This window comes from Salmo salar, chromosome ssa26 (genome assembly GCF_905237065.1).
Source record: "Salmo salar chromosome ssa26, Ssal_v3.1, whole genome shotgun sequence".
Lineage (NCBI taxonomy): Eukaryota > Metazoa > Chordata > Actinopteri > Salmoniformes > Salmonidae > Salmo > Salmo salar.
The window spans coordinates 48,135,714-48,154,649 of record NC_059467.1 but is presented as its reverse complement, the minus strand read 5'-3'; the positions used below and the strand labels follow the sequence as shown (position 1 = coordinate 48,154,649).

The window sequence follows — 18,936 nt, the reverse complement described above, 5'->3', positions numbered from 1 at the left end:
GCTCCTGTTCCTGTTCCTGTTCCTGTTCCTTCTCCTTCTCCTGCTCCTGCTCCTGCTCCTGTTCCTTCTCCTGCTCCTGTTCCTGTTCCTGCTCCTGTTCCTGCTCCTGCTCCTGCTCCTGCTCCTGTTCCTTCTCCTGTTCCTGCTCCTGCTCCTGCTCCTGTTCCTTCTCCTGTTCCTGCTCCTGCTCCTTCTCCTGTTCCTGTTCCTTCTCCTGTTCCTGTTCCTGCTCCTGCTACTGTTCCTTCTCCTTCTCCTTCTCCTGCTCCTGCTCCTGCTCCTGTTCCTTCTCCTGTTCCTGTTCCTGCTCCTGCTACTGTTCCTTCTCCTTCTCCTGTTCCTGCTCCTGCTACTGTTCCTTCTCCTTCTCCTTCTCCTGCTCCTGCTCCTGCTCCTGTTCCTTCTCCTGTTCCTGTTCCTGCTCCTGCTACTGTTCCTTCTCCTGCTCCTGTTCCTGTTCCTGCTCCTGTTCCTGCTCCTGCTCCTGCTCCTGCTCCTGTTCCTTCTCCTGTTCCTGCTCCTGCTCCTGCTCCTGTTCCTTCTCCTGTTCCTGCTCCTGCTCCTTCTCCTGTTCCTGTTCCTTCTCCTGTTCCTGTTCCTGCTCCTGCTACTGTTCCTTCTCCTTCTCCTTCTCCTGCTCCTGCTCCTGCTCCTGTTCCTTCTCCTGTTCCTGTTCCTGCTCCTGCTACTGTTCCTTCTCCTTCTCCTGTTCCTGCTCCTGCTACTGTTCCTTCTCCTTCTCCTTCTCCTGCTCCTGCTCCTGCTCCTGTTCCTTCTCCTTCTCCTTCTCCTGCTCCTGCTCCTGCTCCTGTTCCTTCTCCTGTTCCTGCTCCTGCTCCTGTTCCTTCTCCTGTTCCTGCTCCTGCTCCTGTTCCTTCTCCTGTTCCTGCTCCTGCTCCTTCTCCTGTTCCTGTTCCTTCTCCTGTTCCTGTTCCTGTTCCTGTTCCTTCTCCTGTTCCTGTTCCTGCTCCTGCTACTGTTCCTTCTCCTTCTCCTTCTCCTGTTCCTGCTCCTGTTCCTTCTCCTGTTCCTGCTCCTGCTTCTGCTCTGCTGCTCCTACACAACAACCCCTTGAGGCAGACAGGAGCCTGCTCACACATACAATATAGAGACCACCTCTGGTCCAGCCAACACGTGGGCCACCTGAACATTGAGCCATTCCAAGTGTTGAGTAGAGAGGAAGTTTCATGCGATAGGCCGGCACGTCGGTGGGTGTGGTGTTGTGTAGAGAGGAAGGAGGAAGTTCCATACGATAGGCCGGCACGTCGGTGGGTGTGGTGTTGTGTAGAGAGGAAGGAGGAAGTTTCATATGATAGGCCGGCATGTCGGTGGGTGTGGTGTTGTGTAGAAGGGAAGGAGGAAGTCCCATATGATAGGCCGGCATGTCAGTGGGTGTGTCCTCTTCTCTCTGAGGCCGTGATCAACTTTGTGAAAGGGTGCAGCAGCATGGCTGAGTACTACGCAGGTGCCTTGTCATGTAAACAGGTAAACAAATACAAATGAATATGAAAACACATCACATAAACATGAATACGTAAATTATCTAAAATGAATATGCAAATCGGGTTACCAACATTCAGGTACAAATTAATAAGAAAATATATATATATTTTTTTAAACATGCATGTAGACACAGTATAAATATGCAAAATATGTCACAAGATAAAGTTACACAGAAATTAATAAAGTTGTCAAAGCAAGCATAATTTCAACACATTTACTTAGATAAAGAAAAATCAAAATGCCTCCCAAAACATCCAATACCTGATACTATAATGTCTGGAAGACATGAAGTACATAGAAGAGTACAGGTACAGTATATCCAATAACTGGAACAAAATACTAGAATATGTAACATAATAACTGACTGGTTTGTAGTCTGTAAAGTACACCGTCCTCTCCTCTGCCATCCCATGACTGGACTCAGTAATGACTGCCAGACTGACTGACAGACTGACAGACTGACAGACTGACTGACAGAGTGTGTATTCCTGCTGGTAGAACACACAGGGGACATTGTCCGCATTCCAAGCCGCTGATGTATAAGCCTTTAAACTCCAGCAGGTTATGCCCAGTGGGATCCCCATTACTCGTACACCCTATCAGTTCTGCTTCTGCTCACCACAAATATAGCACCAGACACATCTCAGCTGCTTCTTTCCACAACCAGAACCCCACTCCTTCTCTTATCCCTCCTTAACCCCCCTCCCCAACCCCCCACCTTTATCCATCTCCTTATTGAGGGTGTGAAGATGCCACAGGCCCCCCTCGACTCCCCTACCTCACACTGTCAGACACCAGCCAATGAGCAGCTTGGCAAGATCAAATATCACTATAACACAAGGACTTATTTGAGAAGAGTTTGTAGAAGCCTTTACAGCCAGTCTCCCCATCCATCGCCAGGGAGTCTCACTTCTTTCAACTTTTCTGAGGTAAGAAAGAAAGATAGATAGAAAGACAAAGGGTTGGAGAAACACAACATTTCACCGTTTAAGAGTGATTGATTCCTGTGTTTTGAGTAAATTCCTGTTATTATAGAGGGTTTGTTAAATATTCCTGGGCAGGTATGTGCCACTGATACAGAGAGACAGACAGAGATGGAAAAAGAGACAGTGATTTACGAGTCCAGGAAGAAGAAACGGTCTCTCCCACTGTCACAGTAGATTTACCATAGGAGAATCTATAGCCTACTAACGTATAGAACTGGAGACCAGGAAGAGGAAGTGGTCTCTCCTACTGTCACAGTAGATTTACCATAGGAGAATCTATTGCCTACTAACGTATAGAACTGGAGACCAGGAAGAGGAAGTGGTCTCTCCTACTGTCACAGTAGATTTACCATAGGAGAATCTATAGCCTACTAACGTATAGAACTGGGACTATCTTCTGGTTGTAATCTAAGCTGCTCCAGCCAGACTGTTGGGGGCATCTGAGCCCGGATGTTGGACCATGGGACACGTCTCACAATTGCTGTGCTGACGGGCCCTTCCCAACAACGCAGAGAGAAACAACAGGTGTAGACTAACAGTGAAATGCTGACGGGCCCTTCCCAACAACGCAGAGAGAAACAACATTTGTAGACTAACAGTGAAATGCTGACGGGCCCTTCCCAACAACGCAGAGAGAAACAACATTTGTAGACTAACAGTGAAATGCTGACGGGCCCTTCCCAACAACGCAGAGAGAAACAACAGGTGTAGACTAACAGTGAAATGCTGACGGGCCCTTCCCAACAACGCAGAGAGAAACAACAGGTGTAGACTAACAGTGAAATGCTGACGGGCCCTTCCCAACAATGTAGAGCGAGAAAAATAGAAAAATAATAGCACAAAGAATAAAGACTAAATGAGTAACAATAACTTGGCTATATACACTGGGTAACAGTACTGAGTTGATGTGCAGGGGTACGAGGTAATAACTTGGCTATATACACTGGGTAACAGTACTGAGTTGATGTGCAGGGGTACGAGGTAATAACTTGGCTATATACACTGGGTAACAGTACTGAGTTGATGTGCAGGGGTACGAGGTAATAACTTGGCTATATACACTGGGTAACAGTACTGAGTTGATGTGCAGGGGTACTAGGTAATAACTTGGCTATATAAGCTGGGTAACAGTACTGAGTTGATGTGCAGGGGTACTAGGTAATAACTTGGCTATATAAGCTGGGTAACAGTACTGAGTTGATGTGCAGGGGTACGATGTAATAACCTGGCTATATACACTGGGTAACAGTACTGAGTTGATGTGCAGGGGTAGGAGGTAAAAACCCGGCTGTATACACTGGGTAACAGTACTGAGTTGATGTGCAGGGGTACGAGGTAATAACTTGGCTATATAAGCTGGGTAACAGTACCAAGTCATAAGAGGTAATAGAGGTAGATATGTACATACCGTATGGGTAGGGGTAAAGTAACTAGGCAACAGGATAGATAATAAACAGTAACATCAACGTATTTGATTAATCAAAAGAGTTAGTACAGAAAGGGTCAATGCAGATAGTCCTGGTAGCTATTTGGTTAATAACTGTTTAGCAGTCTTATGGCAGAGAGAACAGTCTATGATCTGGGTGGCTGGAGTCTATGACAATTTTTAGGGTCATTCTCTGACGTCTGGTGTAGAGGTCCTGGATGGCAGGGAGCTGGACCCCAGTGACGCACTGGACCGAACGCGCTACTGTCTGTAACGCCTTACGGTCGAATGCCAAGCAGTTGTCATACCAAGCGGTGATGCAGCCAGTCAAGATGCTCTCAATGGTGCAGCTGTAGAACATTTTGAAGATCTGAGGGCCCATGACAAATCTTTTCAGCCTCCTGATGGGAAAGAGGCGTTGTCGAGCCCTCTTCACAACTGTGTTGGTGTGTGTGGACCATGATCCTTAGCGATGTGGACACAGAGGAACTTGTAGCTTTCAACCCGCTCCACTACAGTCCCGTCGATGTGGATGGGGGCGTGCTCGGCCCTCCGTTTCCTATAGTCCACGATCAGCTCCTTTGCCTTGCTGACGTTGAGGGAGAGGCTGTTGTCCTGAAACACTGCCAGGTCACTCACCTCCTCCCTATAGACTGTCTCATCGTCGTCAAGCCTACCACCGTTGTGTCGTCATCAAACTTAAGGATGGTGTTGGAGTCGTGCCCGGCCACGCAGTTGTGCTGAACAGGGAGTACAGGAGGGGACTAAGCATGCATCCCTGATGGGCTCCCAAGTTGAGGGTCAGCGTGGCGGATGTGTTGTTGCCTACCCTCACCACCCGGGGGGGGCGGCCCGTCAGGAAGTGGGTCCTTAGCTTAGTGTGATGAGCTTGGAGGGCACTATGGTGTTGAACGTTGAGCTGCAGTCAATGAACAGCATTCTCACATATGTGTTCCTCTTGTCCAGATGGAAGAAGGCAGTGTCGAGTGCAATAGAGATTGAGTCGTCTGTGGATCTGTTTGTGGGGGCGGTATGCGAATTGGAGTGTGTCCAAGGGTGTCTGGGATGATGATGTTGATGTGAGCCATGCAAAAAGCCTTTTTCAAAGCATTTCCTGGTTCCAGATGTGAGTGCTACGAGGCGATAGTCCTTTTAGACAGGTTACTATTGCTATAGTACAGTACAGTGTATTCTATCAAGTTCAAACAGCTATGGAGATACAGCTGCACTGAGTGTTCTAGACTGAGGGGTTATGGGTCAAAGGTTACATCCTTTGTCTAATTGTCGTGTTGTCAGACTTTAATCTCCTGAAGTCCCCAGGCGTTGTCCTCTCCAACTAAAGAATTTTCAACAACAACAAAAACTGCTCCCCTTAATTGTACCGCGGCATCATACCAGTATTACCAATTACAATGACGGCTTAGCGGTGAACAGCTGATAGCACGTTGACAGTCACAATGTCTGCGGGACGTACAGCTAAATGCTAAAGGGTAATACTGGACACCCCTGTGGTATCCCCCCTAACTCTGTGACCTTCTCAGGCTTTCTTACGCAAACCCAAGGAAATCTTCAGACGGGCACACGTACACACGGGCACCAACACACATACATATGTAGACGCCACACACACACACACACACACACACACACACACACACACACACACACACACACACACACACACACACACACACACACACACACACACACACACACACACACACACACACACACACACACACACACACACACACACAAAAGGATAGATTTTCAACCAAATGTTTTCATATTGTTTTTGTGTTTGTCTGGTGGAGGCTCGTCATCATCGTTAACCAGTCTTTTATATCACAAGTTAACCAAACGAACCACAAAGGGTCAACCGAATCGTCTTGTCGAACCCAACCAATCAGGAAGGATCCTCAGACTTCTCCTTACCATCATCACTTATTCCTTCTTTGTTGTGATGAATGACCACGATGCCCAGATATGGAGAAAAGGAGAGGGGGATTTGGGAGCTATGTGGACAGAGAAGGTCTCAGCTGAGTCTGGGTAATAAGATCCTAAAGGACTAAGCCTGAAGGACATCTGCAGCTGTCCTGGACCACTAGGTGTGAAAGAACCCTCTTAGGACACTTTATATATATCCAAAGGATTAGAAATGAGAGTTGTTCCACGTCCTGTACAGCCGAGGGCTTTAGAGACCTGAAGGAGGATGAGGAGATGTCGTCTTTACTACATGACACTAAGTTGTCCTTTCACTGCACCTTTGGAAAGCTTTAACCTACAAATGATGTCAAAAGTTGTTGGAAGGATGTGAATAAAGAGGACATAACTTACCTCAGCAGTGTGTCGGTTAAGGCAGCCCCCCCACCCCCCATACCTCTCTGATTCAGAGGGGTTGGGTTAAATGAGGAAGACACATTTCAGTTGGATGCATTCAGTTCACTAGGTATCCCCTTTCCCTTTCCTTCTACTACCCATGTATTCTCCTTCAGATGAGAGGATGTGAATGAAGAGGGCATAACTTACCTCAGCGGTGTATTACCCATGTATTCTCCTTCAGATGAAAGGATGTGAATGAAGAGGGCATAACTTACCTCAGCGGTGTATTACCCATGTATTCTCCTTCAGATGAGAGGATGTGAATGAAGAGGGCATAACTTACCTCAGCGGTGTATTACCCATGTATTCTCCTTCAGATGAGAGGATGTGAATGAAGAGGGCATAACTTACCTCAGCGGTGTATTACCCATGTATTCTCCTTCAGATGAAAGGATGTGAATGAAGAGGGCATAACTTACCTCAGCGGTGTATTACCCATGTATTCTCCTTCAGATGAGAGGATGTGAATGAAGAGGGCATAACTTACCTCAGCGGTGTATTACCCATGTATTCTCCTTCAGATGAAAGGATGTGAATGAAGAGGGCATAACTTACCTCAGCGGTGTATTACCCATGTATTCTCCTTCAGATGAAAGGATGTGAATGAAGAGGGCATAACTTACCTCAGCGGTGTATTACCCATGTATTCTCCTTCAGATGAAAGGGGGGAAAAAATCCTACAATAAAATAATACATTTAAATAAAGAAACTTTCCTACTTTTCTTCCAGGTGTAAATCCACTGTCACCATGTCTGACACTGAGGAAGTGTAAGTATTCCCATTTTATGATTCATTTTATTCCTTAATTTCATTCATTTTATGATTGAGGGTTTAATTTCCTTGTTAGGCTCATTAGCTACCAAATAATTTACAAGTGGGACTAAATAAATGTATTACATTTTGGTGCTATCATTGGGACTGAATAAATGTATTACATTTTGGTGCTATCATTGGGACTAAATAAATGTATTACATGTTGGTGCTATCATTGGGACTGAATAAATGTATTACATTTTGGTGCTATCAGTGGGACTGAATAAATGTATTACATTTTGGTGCTATCAGTGGGACTGAATAAATGTATTACATTTTGGTGCTATCAGTGGGACTGAATAAATGTATTACATTTTGGTGCTATCAGTGGGACTGAATAAATGTATTACATTTTGGTGCTATCAGTGGGACTGAATAAATGTATTACATTTTGGTGCTATCAGTGGGACTGAATAAATGTATTACATTTTGGTGCTATCATTGGGACTAAATAAATGTATTACATTTTGGTGCTATCAGTGGGACTGAATAAATGTATTACATTTTGGTGCTATCATTGGGACTGAATAAATGTATCACATTTTGGTGCTATCAGTGGGACTAAATAAATGTATTACATTTTGGTGCTATCAGTGGGACTGAATAAATGTATTACATTTTGGTGCTATCAGTGGGACTGAATAAATGTATTACATTTTGGTGCTATCAGTGGGACTGAATAAATGTATTACATTTTGGTGCTATCAGTGGGACTGAGACATTTACAACCTGACCTCTGAGTATCTTGTTAGTAAATAATTGCCACTGAAGTGAAACAAGATAGGCATGAGGTTTATTGGTAGTAACATGAATTGTTACGGAGTCTAGTTGATAGGTAATCGACTAGCTGGGCTGTTCCCTGGACATTGGTGTCTGTCTTTACTATTTTATCCAACATATCATAATAAAACATTAATGTTCCATATATTTAGGTAGGAATGGAGATTTGAATTACTGTAGAGAGCTGTTTGTCTTATAACTCTAAGTTAAATGGGCCTGTTGATGCTAACTGTATGCTGTTTTTATTTTTCAGTGATCAGATCGAGGGTAAGTGAAAAATAACAAAACTACTTTGAAAAAAATCTACTCTTACTTTAATGATCAGTGACACGTATGTCCACATTTAAACAAGGTGGAGCTGAAGCCTTCTGTACGGCAGCATCCTCTATTCATAGAGCTGTGTCTCCCCCAACTGGGTTCACGAAGAACAGACAGATTGTGTCCATTCTCAACCAGTCTGTCCTCAACTCTATGTTTACTTTATAATCATGTAATAATACTGTTGTAAATAATACTGTTGTAAATAATACTGTTGTAAATACAGTGGTAAAGCCTGAACTCGTCTCTTTCATACTGTGTATAATTAAATATTTATTCTAACCTTCTACAAGGGTTAAAGTCTGTCTATTTCTGTGCAGGTTTGGTTTGACTCAGTGAAAGATAATGTTTCTATAACATTTTATATCATTATCTTTGAGTTTCAAGTACATATTTTCAGGCAATGATCAGTATTTAATTTTGGCAATTGTCTTTTACCTTTGAAGAAAGACAATTATGTCTTGCCATTTTGTCATTAATCCATGAAAGTATGTCAAAATCATATGCTGTCTACCATCCTCCTAGACTGGACCCAGCCCTAAATGTTGGTATACTGTCCTGTCCTCCTAGACTGGATACAGTCCTAGATGTTGGTATACTGTCCTGCCCTCCTAGACTGGACCCAGCCCTAGATGTTGGTATACTGTCCTGTCCTCCTAGACTGGATACAGCCCTAGATGTTGGTATACTGCCCTGTCCTCCTAGACTGGACCCAGCCCTAAATGTTGGTATACTGTCCTGTCCTCCTAGACTGGACCCAGCCCTAAATGTTGGTATACTGTCCTGTCCTCCTAGACTGGATACAGCCCTAAATGTTGGTATACTGTCCTGTCCTCCTAGACTGGACCCAGCCCTAAATGTTGGTATACTATCCTGTCCTCCTAGACTGGATACAGCCCTAAATGTTGGTATACTGTCCTGTCCTCCTATACTGGATACAGCCCTACATTTTGGTATACTGTCCTGTCCTCCTAGACTGGACCCAGCCCTAGATGTTGGTATACTGTCCTGTCCTCCTAGACTGGATACAGCCCTAGATGTTGGTATACTGTCCTGTCCTCCTAGACTGGACCCAGCCCTAGATGTTGGTATACTGTCCTGTCCTCCTAGACTGGATACAGCCCTAGATGTTGGTATACTGTCCTGTCCTCCTAGACTGGATACAGCCCTAGATGTTGGTATACTGTCCTGTCCTCCTAGACTGGACCCAGCCCTAGATGTTGGTATACTGTCCTGTCCTCCTAGACTGGACCCAGCCCTAAATGTTGGTATACTGTCCTGTCCTCCTAGACTGGACCCAGCCCTAAATGTTGGTATACTGTCCTTTCCTCCTAGACTGGACCCAGCCCTAGATGTTGGTATACTGTCCTGTCCTCCTAGACTGGATACAGCCCTAGATGTTGGTATACTGTCCTGTCCTCCTAGACTGGACCCAGCCCTAGATGTTGGTATACTGTCCTGTCCTCCTAGACTGGACCCAGCCCTAGATGTTGGTATACTGTCCTGTCCTCCTAGACTGGACCCAGCCCTAGATGTTGGTATACTGTCCTGTCCTCCTAGACTGGACCCAGCCCTAGATGTTGGTATACTGTCCTGTCCTCCTAGACTGGACATAGCCCTAGATGTTGGTATACTGTCCTGTCCTCCTAGACTGGATACAGCCCTAGATGTTGGTATACTGTCCTGTCCCCCTAGACTGGATACAGCCCTAGATGTTGGTATACTGTCCTGTCCTCCTAGACTGGACCCAGCCCTAGATGTTGGTATACTATCCTGTCCTCCTAGACTGGATACAGCCCTAGATGTTGGTATACTGTCCTGTCCTCCTAGACTGGATACAGCCCTAGATGTTGGTACACTGTCCTGTCCTCCTAGACTGGATACAGCCCTAGATGTTGGTATACTGTCCTGTCCTCCTAGACTGGATACAGCCCTAGATGTTGGTATACTGTCCTGTCCTCCTAGACTGGACCCAGCCCTAGATGTTGGTATACTGTCCTGTCCTCCTAGACTGGACCCAGCCCTAAATGTTGGTATACTGTCCTGTCCTCCTAGACTGGACCCAGCCCTAAATGTTGGTATACTGTCCTTTCCTCCTAGACTGGACCCAGCCCTAGATGTTGGTATACTGTCCTGTCCTCCTAGACTGGATACAGCCCTAGATGTTGGTATACTGTCCTGTCCTCCTAGACTGGACCCAGCCCTAGATGTTGGTATACTGTCCTGTCCTCCTAGACTGGACCCAGCCCTAGATGTTGGTATACTGTCCTGTCCTCCTAGACTGGACCCAGCCCTAGATGTTGGTATACTGTCCTGTCCTCCTAGACTGGACCCAGCCCTAGATGTTGGTATACTGTCCTGTCCTCCTAGACTGGACACAGCCCTAGATGTTGGTATACTGTCCTGTCCTCCTAGACTGGATACAGCCCTAGATGTTGGTATACTGTCCTGTCCTCCTAGACTGGATACAGCCCTAGATGTTGGTATACTGTCCTGTCCTCCTAGACTGGACCCAGCCCTAGATGTTGGTATACTATCCTGTCCTCCTAGACTGGATACAGCCCTAGATGTTGGTATACTGTCCTGTCCTCCTAGACTGGATACAGCCCTAGATGTTGGTATACTGTCCTGTCCTCCTAGACTGGATACAACCCTAGATGTTGGGATACTGTCCTCCTAGACTGGATACAACCCTAGATGCTGGTATACTATCCTGTCCTCCTTGACTGGATACAACCCTAGATGTTGGTATACTATCCTGTCCTCCTAGACTGGATACAGCCCTAGATGCTGGTATACTATCCTGTCCTCCTAGACTGGATACAGCCCTAGATGTTGGTATACTGTCCTGTCCTCCTAGACTGGACCCAGCCCTAGATGTTGGTATACTATCCTGTCCTCCTAGACTGGATACAGCCCTAGATGTTGGTATACTGTCCTGTCCTCCTAGACTGGATACAGCCCTAGATGTTGGTATACTGTCCTGTCCTCCTAGACTGGATACAACCCTAGATGTTGGGATACTGTCCTCCTAGACTGGATACAACCCTAGATGCTGGTATACTATCCTGTCCTCCTTGACTGGATACAACCCTAGATGTTGGTATACTATCCTGTCCTCCTAGACTGGATACAGCCCTAGATGCTGGTATACTATCCTGTCCTCCTAGACTGGATACAGCCCTAGATGAGCCTTCAAGTGGAGATGTGTTATTATTTAGAGAATGCAAATTGTATAAGTATTTATATGTGGGTTTGAATAAGTGTTTTTTGGCAAACTCACAAATAGCGTGTAATTTAGGCAGTCATGGAGGATAGTACACGGTATGAATGATCAGCATGATTCTGACTTGACCTGGGACATGGCTATGGACTCCTATAAAGCCATGTCTCACAGGGCAAGGATTGGACCAATTTATGAACTAAGAAATGTATCCTATAAAGCCATGTCTCACAGGGCAAGGATTGGACCAATTTATGAACTAAGAAATGTATCCTATAAAGCCATGTCTCAGGGCAAGGATTGGACCAATTTATGATCTAAGAAATGACATGTGTTTTTGTTTCACCATATTTATTTTGCGGAAACTGAAGACGAGGAAGGTAAAAAACAACAACAACAGACATTTTGGTTTCCATGGCGATGCCACTCTTACTAATTTGTCGACTCTTACCCTTAATCTGAAATGTGTTTGACAACGCCTGCTTTGCGAGTCTTTTTAATAGATTATTTGTGTGACTCGATAATTTATTACTAATTAACAACCGCTTTTGCTTACCCTCAAATATCTGTAATGTGGAGCTCATAAACATCTTAACTTCGCTGGAAAGCTAGCTTTGTGTGAAGTCAGATTCACAAAACATTACTCATCTCATATGTGTATACTGTATTTTATACCATCTACTGCATTTTGCCTATGCCGCACGGCCATCACTCTTCCATATATTTATATATTCTTATTCCATCCCTTCAGTTTTCTGTGTATAAGGCAGTTGTTGTGAAATTGTTAGATTACTTAGATATTACTGCACTGTCGGAACTAGAAGCACAAGCGTTTTGCTGCACTCGCATTAACATCTGCTAGCCATGTGTATGTGACCAATAAAATTTGATTTGATTTGATTCATGTCTGTTTTAACACAACAAAGCAAGCTTTTACATATACTCAGACCTTCAATGGTGCACTCTGTTTCTCTGTTATAACTTAGTAACCACAATTACATTACAGTATGCAGCCACACATAATGATACTCGTACAGCCTTCCCTGTATGTGAGCTTTGTGTACCAGTCCGTCATGTGGAATTGAAAAACTTCTTGCTTTGTTTGTCCGTGTGTCAACTGAATTCCCTAGATAATAAAGTCTGTCATTGTTGATCAAGCGTTTGTAAAAAAAAATCTCACAAAATCCCTGCTTGCTTATCATTTATCATAATTACGTTTGTTTTATCTGTGCGTAATCATGTTTGATTTATCAAACGGCTTGTCAAACACTTCTTAAGGGTGACTGTTCTGACAAATTTTCGACAACTTAAAGAATAAGGAAAAATGTGATTGGGCAATAAGGAATTCCACATTTTTTGGCATGTGACACGTTTTCAAACTCAGGTATCTCCGGTATGCAGAAAACCATCAATCATTCATAACGTATCATTTCACTTCATCTTATTAATGCTGTCTACCCATCTTTTTCCATCCATCTTTCCTCTCTTCTCTCATCCCTCTCTTTCTGTTCTTCTCAGCATCAATGCTCGCTGCACACACTCCAGCAGTACAGTACTGTCCTCTCCTCTCTTCTCTCAGCCCTCCTTCTTAAACTGAAGTAATCTATTTTCATCCTATAACCTAACCGATTCTCTCTCCTCCTTCACGCGTTCATAAACGAATATCTAACCTCTCTCCGAAACCCTTCCTGTCCCTGGGTTCCCGCTGCATGCTGCGTGCTCTGCTGCGTATCCCAAGAAGAGGTAGTAGAAGTAGAGGTAGCCCCCGAGGCAGCCCCAGAGGAGGAGGTAGAGGAAGAGGAGGTAGAGGAGGAGGCAGAACCCGAGCCTGAGCCTGAGGTTGTAGAGGAGGAAGGTATGTGGCGTAGGGTATTCATTCATCCTTCCCTTGTGCAACCACACCTGTCCCCCAGGTAGACATAGATGAGACCTACTAATATAGTATATAGTCCCTCCTGATAGTGTCCAACCCCTGTCTCCACCTCAAACCCCTGAGGCACTAATGTTAACTGTTGAGCTACTGGAGGTACCTCCTCTTCATAACTGCCCACTATGAAGAAAGCATACTTCTATGGTCTATGTGAGGGGTGTCAAACATACTGGATCCCCTGTGAGCTGATTCATGGGAGTGGTTTGAGTACTGGGGGGGGTATTGAACATGGCCCACGGGGCAAAATGAGTTTGACACCCCTGGTCTACGTACTGTATATCCACAGTCTACCATGTACTGTATATTAGTACTGTATATGCATAGTATACTATGTGTATTAGTACTGTGTATTCATAGTGCGGTATGTATATTGGTACTGCATACCCATAGTCTAGTATGTGTATTAGTTACAGCAACAGTACACGTTCATGTACTTTCTCAAAGCATGCCTCTTCCTCACTGAGTGGCTTCAGCTGCGTCCTCTCAAACTGCTTCTTTAATATCACTAATCATGATCAATCCCAAATCCACCCCTAGGCCCTAGCCCCTCTGCACTTGGAGTTCTGAGATGTGCCTAGACCGTGGTAGGAGCTAGGGGTTAATGAGGATGACATCTGAGATGTGCCTAGACGGTGGTAGGAACTAGAGGTTAATGAGGATGACATCTGAGATGTGCCTAGATGGTGGTAGGAGCTAGGGGTTAATGAGGATGACATCTGAGATGTGCCTAGACCGTGGTAGGAGCTAGGGGTTAATGAGGATGACATCTGAGATATACCTAGACAGTGGTAGGAGCTAGGGGTTAATGAGGATGAGTTCTGAGATGTGCCTAGACGGTGGTAGGAGCTAGGGGTTAATGAGGATGAGATCTGAGATGTGCCTAGACCGTGGTAGGGGTTAGGGGTTAATGAGGATGAGATCTGAGATGTGCCTAGATCGTGGTAGGAGCTAGGGGTTAATGAGGATGACATCTGAGATGTGCCTAGACCGTGGTAGGAGCTAGGGGTTAATGAGGATGACATCTGAGATATACCTAGACAGTGGTAGGAGCTAGGGGTTAATGAGGATGAGTTCTGAGATGTGCCTAGACGGTGGTAGGAGCTAGGGGTTAATGAGGATGAGATCTGAGATGTGCCTAGACCGTGGTAGGGGTTAGGGGTTAATGAGGATGAGATCTGAGATGTGCCTAGATCGTGGTAGGAGCTAGGGGTTAATGAGGATGAGTTCTGAGATGTGCCTAGACCGTGGTAGGAGATAGGGGTTAATGAGGAATATGCTGTTAGATGCTGCAGATGCATAGTGCTTGTAGATGAATAGATACTATAGCCCTATCTGAGCATATTTACTCAACTAGTAAGGGTGCTAGCAACTAAAGCTAAACCAATGACTGCTATCTTCCATACTTACTGTATCACCTCATCGGGAGCTGCTATCTTCCATACTTACTGTATCACATCACCGGGAGCTGCTTCTCCCAGAATGCAACTGGAGAAAATATAATGAGCCCTTGATTTTGTAGTGCTCTCAACTTTCTGTATATGATGGGAATGTATTAGAACCTGGAGGTTGCTTTCTAGAAATGTTTTGAATATGGCAAATGTATGAAAATACTCAATGGAAGAAAGAAAGCTTCCATCATAAGTAACTGATTATTATATTTTAATCCTGCTCCACTGTAACCGGATTATTATATTTCAATCCTGCTCCAAAATAACCTGAATATTATCTTTTAATCCTGCTCCAAAATAACCAGATTATTATATTTTAATCCTGCTCCAAAATAACCTGAATATTATATTTTAATCCTGCTCCAGAATAACCTGAATATTATATTTTAATCCTGCGCCAAAATAACCTGATTATTATCTTTTAATCCTGCTCCAAAATAACCAGATTATTATATTTTTATCCTGCTCCAAAATAACCTGATTATTATCTTGTAATCCTGCTCCAAAATAACCAGATTATTATATTTTAATCCTGCTCCAAAATAACCAGATTATTATATTTTAATCCTGCTCCAAAATAACCCGATTATTATCTTCCAATTCTGCTCCAAAATAACCAGATTATTATAATTGAATCCTGTACCAAAATAACCTGATTATTATATTTAAATCCTGCTCCAAAATAACTTGATTATTATCTTTCAATCCTGCTCCAAAATAACCTGAATATTATCTTTTAATCCTGCTCCAAAATAACCTATTATATGTAAATCCTGCTCCAAAATAACCTGATGACTTTATGTGAATTAAGGTCTTTTTTTCATCCATGCCCACCTCTGTTACTCTTCCTCAATCGTCCTAATTTCACCATTACAGAGATGATGTTGAGGAAGGTAGTCCCCCATTCCATGAACCTCATTATAGCTGTGTTTTTCATTACCATAACGGCATGGATGAAGGATGACCTTTCCGCATATAAAGGATCTTTCTTTGCCCCTTTTGAGATCTTGTCTGAAAAGCTTATTTTATTAACCTATAAAGGAATGATTACAGGAATGATGCAGAAAGTTGATCACTGTTACAACTTGCTTAGCATTCACATTGGGGTGTTATTTAATATAATACTGTATATCAATTATATATTGTTATAGTTCATATTCATATTTACCTGTTTTCTTCAACTGTACTTCTGGCGACATTTACTGTAATTTATGGTGTATTACACTGGGCATAAACACCTCAATTTGGGTGAGTGAATGTTCTGCAGAGCAGTGCCTAGTTAACTGAATGTGTAGTGAATGTGCTAGCAGGCACCAGGGTTGTAAACTTCTGGGAACTTTCACAAAGTTTCCAGTTCTTTTTCTTCAGAAATCCCATTGGAAGATTTCTGGAACATTCCAGAACTTTGCAACCCTAGCAGGCACCGACAGCTTGTCCTGAGCTTATGTACAGTATATATCACTCATCATGATATCTATTCTGCTCTTGCTTTGGACGCTTGCTGCATGCAGAGGCCTATGAAGAGGAAGGTATGTGTATTCAAGTTCTTAAAGTTGTATGTGTACTTCTGATTGGACAGACTGCACTATGTCAGTCTCCTCTCCCAGTTCAGGAGGTTTACGGTATCGCAAGACTGGAGAAAGAGACCCTGTCCATGAGTCCATGTGCTCCAGCAGCAAAATACTGCCCAAATTTAGTCTCCTGCTAAATATCTTTCCCCATACTCCCAACAAATGAATGAAAGTCAAGGCCTGAGTAATCTCAGAACCAAGAACCAAATCTCGTGTGAATAGTCTGTCACGCGAAACTACGGTCTGAGTGGCCTTTTGAGAAAGGTCAGCAAACAGACTTGTTGTGACAGCGTGAGAAAGGGTGACGGAATATGAAATGCTGCAGTGACTCCTATGTTCATGTCTGCTTTGTCTGCTTCTCTTCCTGCATGACATTCTGCCAAACCAGTCGAGGAAGGAGAACAAGATGGTACTTTGTATTTCTCTGACTGCAAGAGTGTTGCTGTTGCTTTGCTTGTGGTTTCTACCTGTTTGAGTGTGAAGGTCAAGCCAAAATCTAATCACAATGTCAACGATGTTTCGCTATTTATTGACAATTCATTGTAATTTCTTATTTAATAATATTTCTACCACCAACTTGACTTTTGGAATAGAATTAACATGTATCATCCAAGTACAGAATTCAGTCTTGGATTGTAGAAAGAGTTCTGACAATGAAGTAGTTATAATGAAGAAAAAAAAGAGAATGGAACTCCTAAATAGCATAGAGATCCTACATAGTAAATAGTAAGGTATTGTTCTTGTCCTACTCATCCTTACAAGCACCTATACTGTACATGTCTGTTATTATACATGTTATACAACTTTTTTCACTAACACATACCAAATTAACATTGTGAAATTGAAAGTAAAATCTACAAACGGTTTACTTTTCCTATTATAATAATCATTTGTTATTATTTTTACAAGTTAAAAGTAGCCTGAAACTGCGGCCCAGAGGTGTAACACCAAGTGTGTCCACAAGGATATGTCCCCTTGATTAACTAAACCTCCATTTGGGTCTGTTGCTTGAGATCCTTGTCACTGTATGTGATATCTCTAACACTGTAATATATTCTTCCCCCTTTTACGATGTTCTTACTGAACAGAGGAGAAGCCCAAGTTCAAGTGAGTAGAAGTTATATCCAACATTCATGTCAAACCAACCAGTTCAAGCTGTGTATGTGTGTTCATCAGGGTTGGGATCAATTCAGTCCATTCAGGAAGTAAACTGAAATTCCAATTCTAATTGTCCTAATTGAAAAAAACAAGTGAAGGAGGAATTGAACAAATTGGAATTGCTAGAATTTCAGTTTACTTTGTGAATTGACTGAATTGAAATGGAATTGACCGGAAGTCCAGAACCCTGGCTTCCTCATGTTTGTAACCCTGTAGCTTGTATGCTAAATGTTTTATAAGGACAGAACCCTGGCTTCCACATGTTTGTAACCCTGTAGCTTGTATGCTAAATGTTTTATAAGGACAGAACGCTGGCTTCCACACGTTTGTAACCCTGTAGCTTGTATGCTAAATGTTTTATAAGGACAGAACAAACAGTGGCAACGCCAGAACCCGGTGAATTTTGCTGCGTTGTCCTAAAGCATTAGATATAACTTAAGTGGCATCTTTTGACATTCCATAGAGTCCCTAAGGTCCCTGATGGTGAGAAGGTGGACTTTGACGTAAGTACACTGTAAATCCTTCTTCCTAAATCCTGTTTCATGAACTAAAACATCCTTGGCCAAAAGAAAGCAACCGTTTAGGTTTGGTACAGTGATACTTGAGGTAATCTCTCTCTAACTTTGTTGTTTAACAGGACCTCCATAAGAAGCGTCAGAACAAAGACCTGATTGAGCTGCAGGGGTTGATCGACGTCCACTTTGAGAACAGGAAGAAGGAGGAGGAGGAGCTTATTGCTCTCAAGTCCAGAATTGTGAGCTGTTATTACCTCGCCTTTACAGCTGTAAACACAGGTGTAAATACCAGGGTTTGGGGTCAAATCCATTTAAATTGCAGACCATTCAGGAAGTACTCTGCAATTACAACTACAATTCTCTTCTATTCTTTTCAATTCGGAACATTTGGAATTGGAGTTGGAATTTGGTTAACGTTCTGAATTGACTGGAATTGTAACATGGGTCGTCTAAAGGAGACCAAGGGGCAGCGTGTATAGTGCTCATATTTGACTTTTAATGAAGACACTTGAACAAAACAACACAACGACCGACAACAGTTCCGTAAGGTACACTTTGACAAAACGGAAAACAACTACCCACACTCACACATGAAAAACAGGCTGCCTAAGTATGGCTTCCAATCAGAGACAACGATAGACAGCTGCCTCTGATTGGAAACCATACCTGGCCAAAACATAGAAAACAAAAACATAGTAATTGACATCTAGAAAACCCCACATAGAAACAGAAAACCAAAACCACCCAAAACACCCACCTGTCACGCCCTGACCACTCTACTATGGAAAATGACCTCTTACAAGGGTCATGACGTGACAGGAATTGAAATGGATTTGACCCCAACCCTGGTAGAACCAGGTATAAATACAGGAGTAGAAACTAT

The 18,936-nt window shown here is 43.5% G+C and overlaps 1 protein-coding gene across 21 annotated transcripts in view; it reads left to right on the top strand.

Moving 5' to 3' along the window:
• The first annotated feature begins 2,293 nt into the window (after nucleotides 1-2,293).
• The window catches only part of LOC106587936 (troponin T, fast skeletal muscle isoforms), a 31,111-nt gene continuing 14,468 nt past the window's right edge, over nucleotides 2,294-18,936 (top strand). The window contains exons 1-10 of one of the 21 annotated variants that reach the window (XM_045708175.1): nucleotides 2,294-2,432; nucleotides 7,027-7,065; nucleotides 8,144-8,157; nucleotides 11,803-11,811; nucleotides 13,170-13,286; nucleotides 16,321-16,338; nucleotides 16,769-16,789; nucleotides 17,469-17,487; nucleotides 18,002-18,041; nucleotides 18,176-18,292. In XM_045708175.1, the coding sequence (XP_045564131.1) occupies nucleotides 7,046-7,065; nucleotides 8,144-8,157; nucleotides 11,803-11,811; nucleotides 13,170-13,286; nucleotides 16,321-16,338; nucleotides 16,769-16,789; nucleotides 17,469-17,487; nucleotides 18,002-18,041; nucleotides 18,176-18,292 (375 nt within the window). In that variant the 5' untranslated portion in view covers nucleotides 2,294-2,432; nucleotides 7,027-7,045. The remainder of the gene's footprint in view (nucleotides 2,433-7,026; nucleotides 7,066-8,143; nucleotides 8,158-11,802; nucleotides 11,812-13,169; nucleotides 13,287-16,320; nucleotides 16,339-16,768; nucleotides 16,790-17,468; nucleotides 17,488-18,001; nucleotides 18,042-18,175; nucleotides 18,293-18,936) is intronic. The other 20 variants (XM_045708176.1, XM_045708179.1, XM_045708180.1 and 17 more) reach the window with 20 other exon arrangements.